Source organism: Lampetra fluviatilis, chromosome 3, assembly GCF_964198595.1.
Source record: "Lampetra fluviatilis chromosome 3, kcLamFluv1.1, whole genome shotgun sequence".
Taxonomy (NCBI): domain Eukaryota; kingdom Metazoa; phylum Chordata; class Hyperoartia; order Petromyzontiformes; family Petromyzontidae; genus Lampetra; species Lampetra fluviatilis.
The window spans coordinates 8,948,464-8,970,665 of record NC_136277.1 but is presented as its reverse complement, the minus strand read 5'-3'; the positions used below and the strand labels follow the sequence as shown (position 1 = coordinate 8,970,665).

The 22,202-nt window shown below is 48.3% G+C and overlaps 1 protein-coding gene across 1 annotated transcript; it reads right to left on the bottom strand.

Moving 5' to 3' along the window:
* Positions 1-4,671: 4,671 nt before the first annotated feature.
* LOC144948217 (low choriolytic enzyme-like) lies at positions 4,672-22,202 on the bottom strand. The gene is made up of 7 exons (XM_078877647.1): positions 22,195-22,202; positions 21,626-21,759; positions 11,692-11,809; positions 10,232-10,407; positions 8,104-8,191; positions 6,038-6,164; positions 4,672-4,734 (listed from the first exon to the last, which is right to left on the bottom strand). Exons 1-7 carry the CDS (start codon positions 22,200-22,202, stop codon positions 4,672-4,674), a joined length of 714 nt encoding a protein of 237 aa, XP_078733773.1.

The window sequence follows — 22,202 nt, the reverse complement described above, 5'->3', positions numbered from 1 at the left end:
ACAATGGGTAGAGAGGAGGAGGGGAGGTCTAATACACATGATAGACAAAAGAACGAAAATGATGATGGGTACAAACTTAGGGGGAGCTCATCAGACTATGGTAGCCAATGAATGGAACGTATCGAGAGGGAGGGGGGGGGGCGGGGGGGGGGCGAGGCCAAAAGGGTGGGCGACGGACGTGGAAGCGATTGTGCGCAAGCGGCCAATTACTGCACACGCCAACTCAATGGAGAGAGAGGGGGAGGGGGGGTCTGATACACATGATAGACAAAAGAACGAAAATGCCCATGTTTATACCAATGCTGGCTGAACAATGAAGAGAATACTGTTAAAATAACTGGGGATGTTAAATAACTGGGGACTTTACCGAGTGTTAACATCCCCAGTTATTTTAACAGTACTCTCTTCATTGTTCAGCCAGCATTGGTATAAACATGGGCATTTTCGTTCTTTTGTCTATCATGTGTATCAGACCCCCCCTCCCCCTCTCTCTCCATTGAGTTGGCGTGTGCAGTAATTGGCCGCTTGCGCACAATCGCTTCCACGTCCGTCGCCCACCCTTTTGGCCTCGCCCCCCCCCCCCGCCCCCCCCCCTCCCTCTCGATACGTTCCATTCATTGGCTACCATAGTCTGATGAGCTCCCCCTAAGTTTGTACCCATCATCATTTTCGTTCTTTTGTCTATCATGTGTATTAGACCTCCCCTCCTCCTCTCTACCCATTGTGTTGGCGGGTGCAGTGGCTGGCCGCTTGCGCGCAATCGCTCCATTGTGTTGGCGTGTGCAGTAATTGGCCGCTTGCGCACAAGCGCTTCCACGTCCATCGCCCACCCTTTTGGCCTCGCCCCCCCCTCCCTCCCGATACGTTCCTTTCATTGGCTACCATAGTCTGATGAGCTCCCCCCTCCCTCTCCCTCCCCCCTCAACACGCTTTTAAGGGATTACATCTTGAATCATTGCCTCACTTGATACAGCTAATCTGGCTGTGACGGTCCCACCTGATGACGGAGACTTGTGTTGCCTCCGAAACGTCGTGATTTTTGTTTTTATTTTATTTTACTTTCTACGTGACTTTACCGAAAAAACCTGAGAAGATATTTTTACATGTTATGTTTTGGCTTGGGTCTAATTGTCCACGCTCAACTGACGTTGGCTGTAAATCACCATGGTCCCTTACATTACAGCAAGCTTCGGGGCCACTTCCTGGAGTCGTGGAGTTGTGCCATTATGAGTATGGTACATTTCATTAAAGCGTGTTTAAAAAAACAGTATTTTTTAATATTACTTATTTCTTCATAGCCTCCATTTGTTCCAATTGGAGCCCCTGCCAGTGGTGCGTCAGCATCTGCTCAATCATCTATTGGAGGAAAAAAACGCAACAGCAGCAACACATGTCGATGGAGAGTCCACAAAATCGAGTGAAGTGTATTTTTTTGGATGTGCATTTATTTTGAGAAGTAGAAATAACTTTATAGTAGAGGTGCGTCGTATTTTTAAGATGGACAAAAAACAGTGTAACTGTGTTTTGACATCCACAAGTTCCCATTGTGACAAATTTGCAATCTAAATGTTCCCTAGCTTTTACAATTACTTTTTACTCGTCACAGTCAAAGTAAATCATGCCATAATTGGGATGATACAAATATGTCAAAGACGTAATAATATCTATTTTTCAATAAAAGCCTCACTGAGTTTTGTCATTCTTTTGCAATGGAATGTTTGGCTTCATTTTGGAGGAAAAGTATCCAGAGAAAACTCACATATACAACGAAATAACACACAAAGTTCCACACAGATAAGATCACCATCCATACGCTACAATGCCACCTCCTGACCACAATAAAATATTATGGCCAGGAAGTGGCAATAAACTTGGGCAACCAGTGGGAAAGGTCAAGCAGCCAGTAAATATGGATGGCTGCAGCATGAATGGTCGTCGTTAACCCAAGGGAACTCCTCTTGTCGGTGATCCTGTCACCCCGATGCTAGATGAGTTCTCAAAGATCTGTGCAGACATAACTGGGCAATGAATGCTCTGCAATCTACGTATACCCTGACAACATGGGAAGAAATACGCTGATGTCTGCACAAAGTTACACACAAATAATAAATAACTAATGTCGGTTTGGGGGTAGATTGTTTAGGAGTGTTGGTTCACATGTTTGCTCATGCACGCTGTGCATGCCTGCTCTTGCATGTCATGCTTCTCTGTCCTTCCCTGTGGTGCAAATGCGCTTACCTCCGCTTGTACTGCAAGATCTTGTATCTACCAAAAAGAGATAAGTAACAATGTCGTAACTTAGTCCACAATGATGAACACAACATAGCGAGTGTCAAAGTTAAACCACGAAATATTTAACAACATAAATAAGCAGACATGTCTGCTTCACATATCCATCACTCCACGTAAAAAAAGAAATTCTTACACAACTCATCACGCCAAAGGCCTTCTGGGAATGTGTAATTTCAGCAGCATAGCCTCAAGACAAGCAAACTCTGGACCGGTTTCAACAACAAAATGTCTAACCAGCATAGTCAGGCTTGCTTGAATCAATTCTGATGAACTGCCGATCTTACAGGCAAGGGCCTTCTCTTTACGGTAAGGGTCTTAGTTTGATGCGAAATTTTTCATTTTACACCTCAATTCACAATATTAATAACACTACTCTAAGTGATAAGTTCAGCGTATATAACAATAAAAGTAATACCTGAGCTTCTATGAAAGTTGTAATGTTGTGACTCGAATAGTAAAATGTAGCGTGGGGAATCCCTGTTCCCACCAACAGGACCCTATTGAGGTTGTGTCCACGCCTCTTGTCGCCGGCTGCTCCACCGCCACCATGTGCACTGTCTAACTGGGGCTGACAACGTGAATGCCTGAGAGGCGCACGTTGCTGTACAAGTAACCAGGGCTCAGGAAACACTCACCGGACGGGGAGGCTCCTGCAGGGTTTCACAAAGAGCGGCCGTCTGAAGGGAAACAACAACAACATTCGCCACTAAGTGGTGGTGATGTCACCATGGTGCATGTACACTCTAAGGCCATGAAGGAAAACATCGCATGCATTAACCCTCATCTGTTTTCCTCACAATTACAACCGCATCTGCATTGACCATGGCAGCTGATGCGGATACTTGATGCACGAAGGGTGAATTAAAGCATCTCCGATGTGCTATTGTTGTCACCCAGAACAGCCCATGGAACGTATCACGACTCAGTCCCCAATTCACTAACACGAAGGAGGCATCAACACAGCAATAAACTACTCCGCTACTCCGACGCAATGATCTGGCTCAACCACCTCAATGGTAAATGATAGTTGTTTTTCTACAACAACATCATCCAAAAGAAGAAAAATAAGATTCTGGTTTAAAGCTAGCATGTGGCTTAGATAAAGGGAGAAATTGTCATTGTAACAATGGTATTTTCATCATGATGCAATGCTGGGTGGAGGCCACCCCAAGCCACCACAATCTCTCATGATTTTGCGATGCAGAAATCCATCTAGCTTTTTCACACGAATTCCTCCATCTCAACAATGGACGTCCTCCTCTTGGCCGTGTTCCATCCTCTGGCTGCCACTTTGTTGTTTGTCTCAACCACGACCATAAACCATTCCAATGGTGCTTGCTGCGCAAGCCCATTATTATGTAAACAGTCGGTATGACATCTCTAATTTGCATACATTATCTAATAAATGTCTGATTGTTAAGTGAACTTGTCCATGAACTTTGTTTTGCTCATATCTATCTCATACGCAACGTTTCAGTCTTCTTGATTAAGTTCTTATAACGTGTCCCGTAAATCATTTCCAAATTGGCTGTTGCAATGACAATGAAGTCGAAAAATCTGAGATGGTTAATATTTGCTCCATTAATATGTATGCATTTGTTTCTTAAATCTAATGACAGTTGTCACCGTATTTCAGCTTCATCCTTAACACTCACTACTTGTCTTTGTGCATGAATAGATTGAACAATTAATGCGAACTCATAGCTTTTCAAGCAATGTGCAGTTGGGTAAAAAAAATACAACACTTGAGTAGTGATGTCATGCCAGTTCAAGGTACAATTTTAATGCAAATGCACAGACAGATTTGAAAACTATTAAATAAAACTATAAACTAAACTATTTTGTATTTTACCAGGTAACGCCTCTTGAGCTATACAGGTTTTGTTCAGACGCAGCCTGGCCGCAAATGGTAGCTCAACAAAGTGGCTTACCACGTGGAACGGTATAGCAGCCAGATACTCTAAACGCATTTTTCTAAATATGGAGGGAAAAACCGGAGGACCTGGAGAAAAATCCAAATAACCACGGGGAGAACATGCATACTCCAAATATCCAGGCGTCAGAGTCGGTATCAAACCCACGACCTCCTGTGTACTAGGCGAGGTAGTTGACATCTCACCACTGCAGCGCCCATTACCTTTACATACAAATGATATTTAAATACTGAAACAGCTTTGGACTGTATGTTTATGATTATCTATTGAAAATACAAGTATGACCTTTATGGAGGAACCAATGATTCGCATGTATGGTTTCTACTTTTGTTGGGCAATGTTAGAGGTGTACACTTTGTTGATTTTCGTATAAAGGGTGAATTATTAAAAATGAGGAAATAAACACCTATATACACTCCCATTGCTTGCGCTGATTCACTCCTCTTCACCTCCATACCTTAGCAAGAGCGACCTTCAAGGCTTTGTCCTCCGACACACCAGCCAGGTTCTGAAAGGAAACAGTCACGTGCATTAACAACTTACAGAGTGTGATTATCAAAACTATTTACATGGAAGGAACCACTACATTGAAATTTCAGGCAGAGAGTAAAAGCCTTAAAAATCAGAAGAGGCAGGCGGAGAGATATGTTATCCTCAAGGCTATGCACAACATTACAATGTATTTTATTAAATCTGCATTGGAAAAATATACACGTGAACTTGAAAAAAAGGAAAGATGGATGAAAGTCATGATAATAATAACATTTCATTTAAAAAAGTGGAAATGATTTTTAAACTTCATAGAGAAGGCTGAATAGTTGACTTTGAAATAAATATCGATTTAAAAATCTGTAAATCATGCATCAATTTGCATCGATGAAGGGGACCGCATCTGCCATACACTGTTCTACAGCCACTTAGGGCTGACCACTGTTTCTTGGGGAAGATCAAACCCTGGGAGTTCTTAACAAAATAAGAGTCATGAACAAACATAACAGTTAATGAACAGGTAAAATACAAAGCAGGAGTCAGACATGAAGATACGCTCTTACCAAGGATATTCGAAAAAACATGATAGTACATTTTCCAAAATTTTATTGAAAAAAAATGCATAAACATAAACGGAGAAAGGATTAATCATGTCAGATTTACTGACAATGTAGTCCTTATATAACAACCAATGGACAATTTCGAATAACTTAACAAGGAGGGCTGCAACGTTGGGCTCAAGATGAATGAGCAAAACAAACGCCATGAATAAAGAGCTTGCTAAACCAATGGGAATAACTGTTGAAAGGAAAACACGTGGAAAACACAGCAGATTGTTTTCATATATATCTATATATAGGGTAGTTACTTAAAGTGGATCGAGAACATTATTAAATGAACGAGCGAACGCGAGCAAGGTGGAGTGCTTTTGTAAAACTTAATTATACAATAAAAAGAAAGATACCAAATATGCCTGCAGAAGAACATTTTTAAGCAGTGCAATATGTCAAACTGTTAACAAATGTATGCATCTTGATTTGAAGCTTTCGTGACTGCAGGAATCCATATTCTCTGGTTCTTTCGGTAAAGTCACGTAGGTATAACTTATTTTGCACTGTACGTCGCCAACTGTGCTAACAGCAAATGCGGGGGAAGGACAACAAACTAAACACAAACAAGTTCCCACAGACATTTGTAAGAACAAAGCAATTATGGCAACTAAATGGCAACACGTGTTGCATGGCTCAGATTCTAACACCGTGCTATGTTCATGTAAAATTAGTGCTGTGAGCTCACTAAACATCGAGGTGTCGGTGACGAACCGGTTGGTACTTGAGCTGCACCCTGAGCACGTCCAGGGGGCTGAGGCCGCTCCTCTGGCCGATGGGAGCTTTAGCTGCTGTCGTGGGGGTGATCGTCTCACTCATGTAGTCCGAGGATGAGGCGTACCTGGAGAGGAGATCAGCGCGTTACACACTGGACTTGAGTGACTGGTTACCACTCTAAATCATTTACTGGTTACTTAACACATCTGTAATCAATTCCTTCCTTAGCACAGATGACGACCAATTGAGGTGAAGTTTACAGGTTGTAAGCCAAGCGTACATCAGTGCCAAACACGAGCCTGCCGAGTTTTCATTTGCAACTCATTTATTCCCATGTAGCCGGGGACACCGATGTATTATTCATCTCAACCACCAAACAGACCCTGCATTGCTCCCTGCAGGAGAGAGTTTCATGCCTAAAGTGTTGTTTATAGGAGCTGCACTGAGTCTTAACTATCCACCTTAAGCTTCACAGGCGATGGTAACTCGGAATAAACTGTACAGTTTCGTACAGGCATACTTCGATTTACACCCAGGATGCGTTCCTGAAAACCAGAATTTTAATTGAAATTATTTAATTAGAAGAAAAAATAGCGAAAGCTTCGGGAAACGGGACGGTGTAAGTGGGGGTATGACTGTATTTTTGTTTGCTATTGAATTATACATATCAAATATTTTTCATATTTAGTAATTTGTTATTAAGTATAAATAATTTCTGAAGAATGTAATAAAAATGTTGTATTTTCTCAATTATGTAATTACAGTAAAATCTCTCGGTGAGCCGCACTGTGAAGAGTGAGCCCTGGTCCGGGTAGTCAAAAACTCTGGCCAGCTGTGAATACAACGTAATTCATTGCTCACGACCCCCCTTAATACATACCTAGTATGAACAACACTTAAAAATAATAAAAATACATTTCGATTTAAAGCTTTCGTGACTGCAGGGATTCATATTCTTGGTTCTTTCGGTAAAGTCACGTAGAAGGGAAGTAATAAAATAATACCTGCATTTCCCATTGGTATGCTAGATTCCTCTTGATATGCGAATTCCTTTGTCGGGGCGCTCTTCCCCTTCCAACCCAGCTTAAATATACGCTGCCAAGCCTGGTGGTTTTCATTCAGACGCTGTCTTTCTGACAGACCTGTTCTTCACCTGAGGAGGGCTGCTTGCGTTGTGGCCGAAACGTCGTGAGAATTATATTATTATGTTTTATTTTTATTATTTTATTACTTCCCTTCTACGTGACTTTACCGAAAGAACCAAGAAGAAAAATACATTTCTTCATACATTTAGTCTAATTTACAACACTATGGAAAAACATAAATGAAAAAACTACTGTTTTGCGTTTACAGAATTACGTGTTGCGATGACTGTATTGTGTGGTGTTGTTATGTACCCATCCTTGACGTTTGTTGATGCTGCACCAAAGAGACATAAACAGTAATAAGCACAAATGTGGAACGAAAAAAATCAAGAGCGTTGGTCCAGCTAAATGTAAATCCAGATAGCCAGGCTAAGGAGAGGCTGAAAAAGATGTGAATGAGGTGGTGACTATTAAGAGCATCATCAGGCCGTGTTGGAGGATTTCAAGATGACTTCCCCTATTCACAGGGGAGAACGCCATCAGTCTTCCTGGTAAACTTCTGGATGCCCAAAGAATTGAAATTCCAAGGAAGTTGTGTTACTGCCCTTCTGTGTGGTCTCGCAGCACAGCAAGCGGGAGTGTTCATGTGCCATCTGGGAGAAATAGGCTTTACGTAAAATTGTTATCTCATGGTGTTCTTGATTCCTGCTTTTCATGCTTGTTTTTTGTTGTTTAAGTATATGAGATGAAAGTTTATTGGTGTGGTGTCCACCCTCCTTGCCCATTAGACCCTCACACACCCCAAACTGCTAGCCTGGGTTCATCTAGCCGGGATTCAGTTAGTTTGAGTTTTACTGTATTTGCAGTATTCCAGACATCCCTCTATAACCAGAAAGGCTCCCTTCCCCAAATTAATCCGGTTTTGAGAAGTTTTACTGCATTCATGCTAGTGAAGGCCACAGCCTGTGTGAGATCCACCTGCCGTAGTGCATGATGGAGAGGTAGTCATAGGGCAGATCTTCTCCACAGCCATTGCATTCCAGCCGTTTGAACTGCCCAAGCTCATCTGCAGGCAGCAGGCACACGTGGCTCTTATTAACCGACAACATTGGTTTAATGCTCGCATCTACAAAACACACCTTTCATCATGTTGTATGTATGTAGGTTGAACTTCTTTCGCACCGTACATAGCCAACCGTGCGAATCGGAGGTGCGGAAATTGTTACCGGATCTACCAAGAGCGCACACAGTTAGATTGTTGGGGTAGCGTTTGGGTAAGTGGAACGTGTGCAACAAGTGGCTTGACTTCTTTCGAGTGCTGTGAGCTGTTGGAGTAAATGGACGGTAATATTGCTCAGTGCTTAAATAAAATAATAAAAGGCCCTAAGTCAATCCACGGCAGGATAAAGGCTTCCCCACGACGTCATGTCAGTCGTGGAGGTTGTTTGACCGTACTTCACGCTGGAGGATTGTAGTATGGTGAAAGAGGGTGCCCCCCAAAAAAAAACCAATACGTTCGTCAGTAACGTCGTGCACTGGTGTTAACTATGGCCGGGAATACTAACTTGGGTATTGCTCTTCCCGACTCGATGTGTATTTGTTAATGATGATAAATTAAACGTAATATTTTGCACAATTATTTGTGAGAAGGCATGGCGTTAAAAGATCCCTTATTTATCTTGAAAAGGGATCGTTATAAAGTGTAACGGTGATGTTCTTTTTATTCAAGTAACTTCAATGCACAAACAGCACCAGTTGCATGGAAGATGTGGTTCCAATATCAGCCCTCCAGTGCGATGTTTTACCCAGCGGTACGTACTGAGGGTTAGCATCAGTGCTATATTGTGTAATGTGACATTCTAAACTTTAGCAAGAGCTGTATATTGGATTAATAGTGATAATACCAGTATTTATACGAGGCTGTTGCTGTGACTGTTTTAGCCCAGCACTGTTTATTTATATGGAAGCAAGGATGAGAAACTCAAAGTAATTTCCTGCTCAAATGAGCATGGAGGCAGTACTCATCTTCCATGTAGAGCCTCGAGACAGTGTTGGAAATTCCACATTGCTATTGTGGGGGCAGGTCCATTTATAAGACGACCACTGTTGACTTTTCCACAAGGTGGTACTCATTGCATTTACCTGAGAGAAATAATGGGCTGAATCAACCCCATCACCGGCATTTGAACTCATTACCTTCTGAGTGGAGGACACTCACTCTACCGGTGAATAACATAATTTAATTAAAACAAACTCGTGCTGAAGTTTCTCCAGCTCAAATGCGTGTAGAGTGGAACTTATCTCCACTGGTGGCTCTGGGAGTGTGGTGGATATTCCACAAACCTATGATGGAGACCAGTGCTTCTATAGGATGACCACTGTGGACATCCCATAAAGTGGTACTTGTTTTAACGAGCCAACCCATGAGCAGCACGTGAGCCCTTGCATCGGTGTGTACTGTGAGCACCGTGATTGCGGTGCTGCCAGCCGCATGTGAAAAAAAACAAAGATCACCCGTGTAGCCTTAACAGAATATTGGGGCAAGTTCTGTTAGTGAGCACCTATGGAGGCTGGCACAGCACACAAGAGGGGAGGGTGGCCAGCACAACGCTCGGCTGCCTTTATCTCCCTAGTGGCGATGTTTAAACACCACACCAGGTACTCATTTGAGGCTAAGTCGACCTAGGGGAGGCCCAGGACCGGTTTAGATAATCGTCACTGGTGTTGGCCGTGAGCGAGAATTCAATTCGGGTCGCTGGATTCATAGCGCAACGCGCTAACCGTTACACCACTGCGCCCCATGTGTGGCAGCACACGCACCACCACGGGTCGCGACACAGCCATTGAGGACTGTCTTAGATACAAAAACTATCATTCGCCTGCCCATCCGTACGTTCGTTACTAAAACTGCACTGGAGGAAGCAACACGAGCAATGGGAAGATTGCGTGGCAGTTTCTTGCACCTGCTGTGTTGACACTTCCTCGTTAAAGTAAACTACACACTGGACATCGAATTAATGTGCTCTTTGTGCAATACAAGCCGTTTCTAGTAATGAATAGCACGCCTACCCCTGGATGCTTTACTCACTCTAGTGGCACCACTCACCTTCCTTGACGTTGTCCTCGTGGACCTTTATGTGCTGGTCACGGTCACTGCGGCAGTGCTCGTGGTGGAAGCCGAGCGCGTGCATGAGCTCGTGCAGAACGACGCCCTTGGTCACCTTCCTGGGCTCCAGGGACAAAGACTGGGCCCCTCCTTTCTTGCCCAGGAAGGACCAGCTCCTGGTGGCGAAAATTCCCACGGAATTTCACGATCACCCCCATGACCTTCACGTCATGATTACCTTGCGTTATGTGGAGACACTGCTATTGGTGGCGGGTGGCGTGAAAGCTGAATGGCTTGCAAGTCACTACCTGAACACCCCACGCAGGAAGTACCTGGCGTAAGCCTGCGTAGAAGGCAATGGGCTGTTTGAAAAACGCACACTAGTGCAGCTATTTTGTTCATAAATGGAATATGAATGAGTCGCCAAATTGTCAATGTGCATTCTGTTCATCGCATAACTGAGCACTGCCCATTAGACAATTACACAGGATGCACACACGCTATATGTTAAGCAACTATTGATGCCATCAAATGGTATACCAAACTGAACATAGAGTTAAAATTATATCTCAGTTGCTTTTAAATGCCATACGAAAGATGACCTTCAAAATAAAAAAAGACTGTATTGTGTGATAATCTAGGTTCAGAGAAGGGGTTAAATTTCTACGTCTGCACTCTGTAAGGGTCTCAGTAAGATCCACTCCACAAGAAATACTATTACTTGCCTTTCTAAGCTTGAATTTGCCGTTACCGATGTGTGTTCCTCTCAACAGAAGACAAAAATGTCACAAACAAATAATACATTCAAATGCAGTAAATCAGCCCTTTTAGAGCCAGGCAAGAGTTCATTTTGCTTGCAAGTGAAACCTCAAGAAGCTGAGGGGCACTGCTTAGATCCTGGCTTTGATTCGAGGCAGCTGCCTGTGATTAAACTACATTCTCAAGTGTAATGAATTGATGGTCTCAGTTTGGTGAACAATGAATTCACACAAAACAATCTCACTACATTAAATGTAATTTTGTACTTAATTTGGCTAATTTTTAGCTCTGAGATTTAAAACATGTGGTTCACAGTCATAGAGCAAACATAAGTCTCCTATGCAGAGCAGGTGAAAAAGTGCTGCCTTCCACTCTGGATCAGAGGTCACTTTAGGGGATCTCAGAGGTAGTTCTGTGATATCCCCTTCAGTGGGTTTTCTAACACGAAGGGTTGCCCTGCCCTGCAGAGATCTGAATCGATAAATCTCTCTTCTCTCTGTCCACACCACGCTCACTCTACACCTCACATTCTCTCTACGCCACACTCACCCTTTACATCCCACTCTCTCTCTATACCCCACTCTCTATCAGCTCTATGTACCCTTGACGCACCGCTCACCATCTATGCCCCACTCACTTTCTACACTCTGCTCTCTCTCTACACCCCATTCTCTCTCTCCACGCCGCTCACTGCTGCTCACCCGTCCAGGGCCTGGAAGTTGATGTAGTCCTCCTGGTTGTCTTTCCGGATGAGCCGAACACAGGTTTTCTCTGCAAACTCATTGACTGCTTTCTGGATGTTCTCCTTGTCATTGGTGTCTAAAAAAGAGAAGCATGTCCTCACATTAGAATCACACTGTGTTTATATTATAATAATATTTTCCTCATTCTAAAATGATCCTCATGAGAATCCAATTATCCTCATATGATCTAAATATACGTATTCTAATATAATTAACTACAATCATATGATTATAGTATCCCCAAGTTAGAATGACACTAATCCTTGTAATCCTTGTGTTACAAAGCTTATCCCGGGCGTTTGATTCGGGGAACTAGGGGACAACATTTCCTTCCCTTCTGGTGGCGATGTGGAGCGGGGGGCGAGGTGCGGGCTCGATTGAGATGATGAGATGTTGGTGAGGATGGAGATGGATAAGATGGATGATATGCATTAAGTAAGTACATGTATACACGTGCAACTCTTAGAACCTACGTTATCATGAGTGCGGATGATGAATGATGATGAATGATGATGGATGATGGCGATAAGTTGGTTGATAAGGACTATGGTGATGAAAATTTTGTCACAGAGGTCACGGTGGTTATGGAAATCATGAATTTCAATGAAAACCATGAAATCTTAGAAATGGCTGAAGAACACATTCAATTGGGTGCTTCATCTAATTCCTTTAAAAAAAGTGGCATCATTCGTGCGCTAAAAATAAAAATCTCACCGAGAGGGCTCCATGTGCAAAACCATGAGTGAGTGATGTGCCAAGGGCCTGTGTAGAGTCAGCAGTCCCAGCTGAAGTACTGTAGCTCCAGATTGGGGCTCTCGCTAAAGCAATAATAATAATAATCTCTATTTCATAAAGAGCCCTAAAGCGTCAATCTGAAGCTACGGCTGCCGGCTGTGTGTGATCCACTCACCAAAACCAGAGCAGACATCGTAGAGAACGTAGACTTTACCATCTCGGTGCTTGACCCAGTCATGGCTTCCATCTAGACAACCAAAAAGCATGCTCAGTATCACATAAAGTGGAGCCTAAATAATTGGGTATCATGCACGATGATGCTGCTTCTGTGTATGTGAAGTATTGGAAAATGACGGCAGGAAACTCCTTGACGGGAACACACTTCTTTTATTAAATCTTGACTTGTAACAATACAACGCGTGGCCTCTCTTCTTCACACCGCACTTCTCTTGACTCTGGATTCTGTGCTGCCGGCTCTCTGTGCCTCGTGTAGACTCCGCGCCTCGGCTACACTCCTCTCTCGCCTCGTGTAGACTCTGCGCCTCTGCTACACTCTCCACTCGCCTCGTGTAGACCTCGCACCTCTCTCGCTGGCTACACCGTATGCATACTCGGCTCGTGCAGACCTTCCTCTCTCGCTGGCTACACCGTATGCATACTCGGCTCGTGCAGACCGTTCTCTCTCGCTGGCTACACCGTATGCATACTCGGCTCGTGCAGACCGTTCTCTCTCGCTGGCTACACCGTATGCATACTCGGCTCGTGCAGACCGTTCTCTTCCGCTGGCTACACACTATACATTACTCAGCTCGTGTAGACCGTTCTATCTCGCTGGCTACACACTATACATTACTCAGCTCGTGTAGACCGTTCTATCTCGCTGGCTACACACTATACATTACTCAGCTCGTGTAGACCGTTCTATCTCGCTGGCTACACACTATACATCACTCAGCTCGTGTAGACCGTTCTATCTCGCTGGCTACACACTATACATCACTCAGCTTCTACTCTCCATTACTCTCCTCTCCGGGCTCTATCTCTGCACCTTCCTCTTCATTCTTAGATGGTTCCACTTCTGCCCCTTGCTCCTCTGTGCATCACCTTATATACCCCTTCTTCCCGGGAGACGGAGCGGATGCGGACCTCAACGTCGGCACCGCTCCTCCGTTACCCAATCCCCACGCGCTATCCCCACGATCCGGTTCCGCTCAGCGCGTGTTTCCACTCTCCGACCAATCACACCGCGCTGCTACCCGATCACTCCCTCTGGGCGCGTCACCGGCACACAGCCAATCAGCAGCACTACCCCCACCCGCGCACTGACGCCTGCTCCTCCCCGTCAGCGCGCGTCACCACACACACACCCGTACATACGCGCTGGCACACGACATATACACCCAGCGCGTATCACCACTACATCACCCCCTCCCACATAGCTCGCAGCCGGCCCGGCTGCTAACAACAACCAACCACGACGATAAAATGACAACCAACAAAAAAAACCCCATAACCCCCCGAGTGTGCCCCGTAACATAACACAACAACAACAACAACAAGAATAACTATGTACAGATTGACAATGAACGCGAAAAGTCAACAATAACACGATACGAGCAAATTCGAAACGAACGCGCCCCACGTCCCTGCGACTACACGCAGTGACGAGGCGCTCCAACTGCCCCGACTCCTCACGAGGCAGGTCATGCAAAGTAGCACGACCTGGCGCGAGTCCGTCTGGCTGGTCCATCGTATGGGGCGGGACACTGACGACCGTCCGGCGGTTCCGGCCGCTCCAGACGGCGCGGAACGGGCCTGAAAGGGCCGGCCCCGCCGCGGAGATCCGGCCGCCGGTGATCGGCAGCTGTCAGTTCCGAGACACCTGGGAGCAGATCAGGCGACAATACGTGTGGATCAGGCAGAGACATTTCCCCCTCTGGGTCGCCGGTCACGTCACACGCCCGGCCATCACGACACAAGGGGAGGCCATATGGAGGCGAGAACGGTTTCAGTCGGGAGGGGTGAACGTACCACCGGCGCTTTCCCCACTTTATCTGAACGCACTGGGGCCGTGCAACGCGCACGACCTCCACGGGTCCCCTCCACGGTCTCAACAATTTAGGCGACGTAGCCAAGGGTGCCTGAGGGCAATGCAGCCAGGCCCTGTCACCTGGTTTCCATTCGTGCATGGACACCTTCCGTGCCCGCAACCGTTCATTAGCAATTTGGCGAGCCCGCGAATTAAGCCGTGCGGCCTCCCTCGCCTCTGTCAGCTTACGAATATTAAACTTAATATGTTCTGCCAAATTAGAATTAGTTCGTGGAGCGGACAGGCCAAGTTGCGTTTCTATTGGCGGGTCAGCTTCCCGACCGTACATCAAATAGAATGGGGAAAACCCCGTAGCTGCATGGGGGGCCATTCTATACGCGGCAAGGACTCCCGGGACCTGCAGGTCCCAATCTATATGTGCCTCGCACACCTGCTGGCACAGCATGGAAGTCAAGGTTTTGTGGAGTCTCTCCACCATCCCGTCAGTCTGCGGGTGGTACGGGGAGGTACGCACCTTCTTGGTACCCAACAGATCGCACACCTCTTGCAACAATTTACTCGAAAAATTTTTACCTTGGTCGGTCAGCAGGCGTTCGGGAGCCCCCTTGTCCAGGACATAGCCCTGGACGAAGGCATCCGTCACAGCCGCTGCCGACTGGTTAGCGAGAGGCCACGCCATAGGCCATCGGGTAAAGTATTCGACCCCCACTAACAAATATTTATTCCCTCTCGGCGTGACTGGGAAGGGCCCCAAAATATCGAGTGCAACGAGCTCGTTGGTACGCGAGACCTGAATAGATTGCAGCGGTGGATTAGCTGCCACGGCCGGTGGTTTACGCCTGGCGCACTCAACGCACCCCTTCAGAATATGCACCACATCGCTTCCCATTCCCGGCCAGTAATAGTCACGCTGAAGCAGGGCAAGCGTCTTGTTAACTCCCAAGTGCAAGAGGCGTTCGTGTGCCGCCACGACAACCCTCCCCCTCACAGCGGAAGGCACCACGAGTGCGTTCCGCCGGGACAAACTGTCCCATTTCAATAACACGCCCCGCTCAAGTACATAGGAGCCGGTACGCTCCTGGTCCCCCTCGGGACCCCCAACCTTGCGGCGCAATGCTAGCAGCGAGCTGTCCGCCATCTGGAGGCGGCCCCATTCGCTGAGCGACAGCGAGAGCAGCGAGTCCCGACCCTGAGAGGCAGTGGAATCATCCCCACTCGGTGCGCCCGCTGTCGCAGCCAGTGCCCCCATCTCCCCCGCAAGCGTCGGTTTACAGCGCGCCGATCCCGACAAACACGCGCATTCATCACAAGGCAACAACCGCGACAAGCAATCGGCATTCGTGTGTCGCAACCCCTTACGGTACGTAGTCGTAAACTGATAGTCCTGGAGGACTTCCAACCAACGCGACAACTGGCCCGAGGGCTGGGCGACCCTCAATGAATACTGTAGCGCCGCGTGGTCCGTTCGGACTGTAAAGTGACGACCATACAGATATGGCCTAAACTGCTGCACAAAAAAAACAATGGCAAGCAGCTCGCGACGGGTGACACAGTAGCGCTGCTCCGCCGGAGACAACACCCTACTACCGTAGGCGACAACTCTTTCGACACCCCCAACGACTTGGGATAGCACCCCCCCAATGCCCGTGTTGCTAGCATCCGTGTCCAGCAAAAAGGGACTGGCAAAATCGGGATAACACAAGGGTGGGGCACCCACCAAGGCGTCCCGGAGGGAGCGAAACGCGGCCTCCTCCTCCGGTCCCCATTTGAACTTCACTCCCTTCGCCGTTAGAGCGTGCAAGGGTTTTGCAATAGTGGCGAAGTGCTCAACGAACCGCCGATAATAAGAAGCAAACCCGATGAAACTACGCACGTCGGAAACGGACGTAGGTGTCGGCCACGAACCGACACAATCCGTCTTCGCGGGATCGGTGGAGATCCCCGAAGAATCGACAATGTGACCCAAGTATCTAACGGACCTACGAAGGAGGTGACATTTGGCCGGTTTAAATTTCAACTTAGCCGATCGCATTCGCAAGAACACCCCTCTCAATCGCCGGAGGTGTTCCTCAAACGTTTTACTGAAAACAATGACATCGTCCATATAAATCAAGCATGTATCCCACTGCAAGCCCGACAAAACCAGCTCCATAAGTCGCTGAAACGTCGCTGGAGAGGAGTGAAGTCCCATGGGTAACCGGTTAAACTGGAACAGCCCCCCTGGAGTCCGAAATGCTGTCTTAGGTTTCGACTCTTCGTCGAGCGGCAACTGCCAAAACCCCGATAACAAATCAAGAGTCGAAAAATATCGCGCACCAGACAATGCATCGAGGGACTCATCCATCCTGGGGAGCGGATACGCGTCAGCCACAGAGATCTTATTCAGGCGACGGAAATCAACGCAGAATCGCAGGGACCCGTCCTGCTTCTTAACCAGCACAATAGGCGCTCCCCACGGGCTAGAGGAGGGTGAAATAATATCGGCTTCTAGCATATCGTTAACAGCCGACTGAACATGTTCCTTCTCCACGGGACTCAGTCGGAAGGGATTTAGCCTGACCGGCGCCGCATCGCCCGTTTCAATGTGATGGTGCAACAAATCCGTGCACCCAATGTCATACTTATGTTTACTGAATACATCAGAGAATTCAATGAGCAACTCGCGCAGCGCACCCAACTGCGCCGCCGACAAATCGTCCGAGGCGGCACATAACGAATGGACCCACTCAAGGTCTTCCCTTGGCTCAACGTTCCGCGCGGGGCTCGAGCCCACCTGCGCAACCAACCCATCATCCCCAGGAACCTGCGCCGCGTGAGCCAGCACGGTGCCCTGCGGGATGACAGCTGGTCGCGACCCCGCGTTCAAAACCATCACAAACGGATCCCTGTCAGCCCGCACCAAAGTGTGAGCCACCGATAAATCAAGACCCCCGACAGCCTTGTTAGAAGGACCCAAAAGCATACTCTGTCCCGAAGCCTCCCTCACCCATGGTTTTCGCAACCGGAGGGGAATCAACATCTGTGAACCCGGGGGCACTTGCACTGTCTGCGTCGCCACTGCTTGTATCGTAGCGCACGCCGTCCGAATGTCAGTAGGGCCCGTCAAAAATGAAATCCGGCGACCCGATGGCAGTTCAATGCATCGTTGATCGATAAGAATTTTAATGGGCATTTTAGCCAAAAAGTCAGTGCCCAAAAGACACGGAACTGCCAAAGAAGACGAAACGAAAACGGGCCCCGACAATTTGATATCTCCAATGCAAATGGACGCCCTAACCTGACCGATAATGCCCAACGATCCCCCATTAGCGGCGTAAAATGGCACATCCACTGGAAGCAGCGGACGACATTGGACTGGAAGAATATTATAAATGAGGTCCGATATAATAGTTGCCGATGCCCCCGTGTCCACTAACACCCTAATCTCAACCCCATCAATAGATCCCGTAACAACGGACGAACCCGCCGAAGCAGCCACAATTCTATGCCCCAATTCCGCCCATTCAATGTCTCCCTGGTCCCGGCCGAACCCCCCTCGCCGAACCGAATCCCCGAACCTTAACCGGCCCTCCTCCGCCGCAACGCGGCGTCCCATGTGTGCCGAATAAACAGGCCGAGCGTGTGAGGTGCCGCGACTTGCCGGGGATTGTAGAGATGACTTGGGCTCTCGGTCGTCGTCCAGCCGAGCTCCCATGGCGCGCTGCCGCGGAGCGCGGCACCCGGACGCCACGTGGCCCCGGAGGCCGCAGTTATAGCACGTGACGAGGGTCGGAGTAGATCTTGGTTGCTCCGACTTTCGGGCCGATCGCAGAGGCGACCGGGCCCCCGGCCTCCAGTCCCCTGGTCGTCCCGTGGCGAACGCCTCCTCTCGTGGGCTGACGACTTGGGGTTCGGCGACCACCAACCCCGGGGCTGCGACGACAGCAGCGTTGCAACCAACGCCTTGCTTCCGTTGTAGGGCCTCGTGCGCTTGAATACTCGTGGCGACTCTCAAAGAAGAAATATCAATGTCGTCAGCTGTGTTGATAGGGACCCCCAGGTCCTGCGCCAACTTGAGCAGCTGCTCCAAAACCATCGCGTCTTGGCCCTCCTCGTCCATCCGAGGGAACGCAGCATCAGCAAGAGCCAGCAACGCCGTGCGATAGGCCAGCGCGGTCTCCGTGGCCGCTTTCCGTCTTGCGTAGAACTGATGGCGGCATGTAGAGGGAGGCCCGTAGACCCTGGCCAACAAACCCAGCGCATCCTTCAGCGTGGAGCGGTCCGACTTCCGTGCAGCCCTGAAGGCCGCGAGCGCATCGTCGTCCAGCATGGCGGGCAATGCCCGCAGCGCCGTAGCATCGGACCACGCTGACATCTCTTGATGCGCCAAAAACCTTCGCTGAAATTGGCCCCAGTCTCCGCCTTCCGCCTTGAAGGCTGACAACGTGGGCAGGCGCTGCTGAAAAATGAAGTCATCCGCCTCGTGGTTCCTCTCCGCCTGTCCGTCGGTGTCTAAGATGGCGGCTCCAGCAGCAGACGTAAGATGGCGGACCCCCTCGCGCGCTGATGAAGTCGATGCGCGCGCTTGGGAACCCACCACCACGTGGCGCTCGCCGTTCCCGCCAAAAGTAGGCCCAGGCGCAATGGCGGGAATCCCCCATTCGTTTTGGCGGGAATCTGCGGGGCGACCTTGTAAAATGTCCCCCACCGTCCCCGCTCCTCCCGACGAGCTGATCTCCGCCAAGATGGACGCGGCGGCGAGCAGCAGCTCCGCCAGTCGGGAGTGCGCCTCACGAAGCCCGGCGTCTGTCCCCGGTCGCTCGGCCGGCGCCGTCGACGGACCCTGCAGCGTGGGCAAGTCCTCTTCCTCACCCCCCGCCACCAGCGGCTCCGAGTCGTCCAGGTCTTCCTCGCGGTCAATCCCGTGGGTCCTACGGGTCTTCCTCGTCTCCATACTTGGAAGCCCGTTTCACTTCTGACGCCAGATGAAGTATTGGAAAATGACGGCAGGAAACTCCTTGACGGGAACACACTTCTTTTATTAAATCTTGACTTGTAACAATACAACGCGTGGCCTCTCTTCTTCACACCGCACTTCTCTTGACTCTGGATTCTGTGCTGCCGGCTCTCTGTGCCTCGTGTAGACTCCGCGCCTCGGCTACACTCCTCTCTCGCCTCGTGTAGACTCTGCGCCTCTGCTACACTCTCCACTCGCCTCGTGTAGACCTCGCACCTCTCTCGCTGGCTACACCGTATGCATACTCGGCTCGTGCAGACCTTCCTCTCTCGCTGGCTACACCGTATGCATACTCGGCTCGTGCAGACCGTTCTCTCTCGCTGGCTACACCGTATGCATACTCGGCTCGTGCAGACCGTTCTCTCTCGCTGGCTACACCGTATGCATACTCGGCTCGTGCAGACCGTTCTATCTCGCTGGCTACACACTATACATTACTCAGCTCGTGTAGACCGTTCTATCTCGCTGGCTACACACTATACATTACTCAGCTCGTGTAGACCGTTCTATCTCGCTGGCTACACACTATACATTACTCAGCTCGTGTAGACCGTTCTATCTCGCTGGCTACACACTATACATCACTCAGCTCGTGTAGACCGTTCTATCTCGCTGGCTACACACTATACATCACTCAGCTTCTACTCTCCATTACTCTCCTCTCCGGGCTCTATCTCTGCACCTTCCTCTTCATTCTTAGATGGTTCCACTTCTGCCCCTTGCTCCTCTGTGCATCACCTTATATACCCCTTCTTCCCGGGAGACGGAGCGGATGCGGACCTCAACGTCGGCACCGCTCCTCCGTTACCCAATCCCCACGCGCTATCCCCACGATCCGGTTCCGCTCAGCGCGTGTTTCCACTCTCCGACCAATCACACCGCGCTGCTACCCGATCACTCCCTCTGGGCGCGTCACCGGCACACAGCCAATCAGCAGCACTACCCCCACCCGCGCACTGACGCCTGCTCCTCCCCGTCAGCGCGCGTCACCACACACACACCCGTACATACGCGCTGGCACACGACATATACACCCAGCGCGTATCACCACTACATATGTATGCATGTTCAAATTATTTCACACCATACATAGCAAACCATGCTAATCGAATGTGCGAGAGAATTACAACATTATCGTTGATGAGTGCGTTCCTTTTTAAAAATGTAATTCCAAGAATCCCAAGGTAATTCTGGGCTCGGTAAAAATGTAATTGCAAGAATCCCAAGGTAATTCTGGGCTCGGGATCATGATAATCTCCTGCCACTGAGATACAATGGTTTGCTCGTCCTCTCCCATAGCAACACAGACCCCCAAGAGCCTGCGGAGGAAGTGACCCGTCTGCCACAGTTAGGTTCCCCTACATATTTGGTTGCTATAAATGTACACGTAATAAGCCACTTCGTTGACTTCACTGCGGGTGCAAACCGCTATACTACCGCTCCCCACTGATGGCAATGACTGGCATGACACACAGGCCTTGTTCCATCCATCCGTGTCAGCTCCGGGTTCAGAAGCAACGATCATTGTTTGCCAGCACTTCCTCTTGGAACCGTAGACCTGAACGCTGTTCACATTATCAATGGTGATCCAACATGAAGAATAACGTTTCAAGTTTGTATTGATTGTTTGCACTCACTTTTTGAAACATACTATGAAATAAAATATAAGACATATGTAAAACACTGTTTCAATTTGAGTTACACCATCGTGCAAGGCAAGCTACTTGCTGGACTATTGAGTTAAACCACTGTTAATTCACTCCTGTCATCCTGCACTACAGCTCACGGTAGAACTCTCCGCCGCACGACTCATAACCTCCTCTCAACACCATGGACCAGGACCATCACTGCCGGTCATTGTTTCTCCATGGCAGCCCCCGCCGTCTGGAAAGCCATTCCGCTGCACAATCGCAGACCGACTTTTAAGGGACACTTGAAGGCCCAGCCTCTTTCGCCTTGGCTTTTGAGCGACACTGATCTTGAATCCGCGCAGCAGTCGCAGTCTTTCATGTCCGTAAAATATTGTGCACATTATAAATTGCATCATTATTATTAATTTTAACTAAGTCGTCATCATAAGGGCATGTGTCCCGCTTGTAAAGGTGACTCACTCTGCTGGTCGCGATGGAACCCGAACACGTGCATGAGCTTATGAAGCACCGCGCCCTTCTCAACCTCGCTGAGCTCCAGGGCGATGGACCGAGATGCTTCTCCTGCCCTGGCACCCAGCAGTGAGGAGGAGTCCCTGATGGGAAACCGCGTGTTTCACAGCAACATCCCTCACCGGCACCTCAAAACACTGGACACGTTTTACAGAGGCCAAATGTCTAGAGCACTGCACTTTTGCACCAGTGACGAGGATATTTTTAAGTAATAGATTTTAACAAAGTGAGAGCTAATTTTCTAATAGAATAACAATGTGGGGACAGTTATATGTGTGTGTTTTAGATACGTGTTATATTGTACACTTTCCAACTAAGTTTGAAATCATAAATGCATTATAACTGTCCTTGTGTCTGTCTGTCTGAAGCAGGGCAGGGGTTTTGGGGGAGATCATCAAATGAAAGTTAAATGTTATTCGAGAAAACCAAGCAAATTGATCAAAGGCTTTCCCAAAACTTGGCGATTAAATCCAGCGATAAATAGAAAAACCTTTTTGGCCAATGCGATCATGTCACACATGCCCAT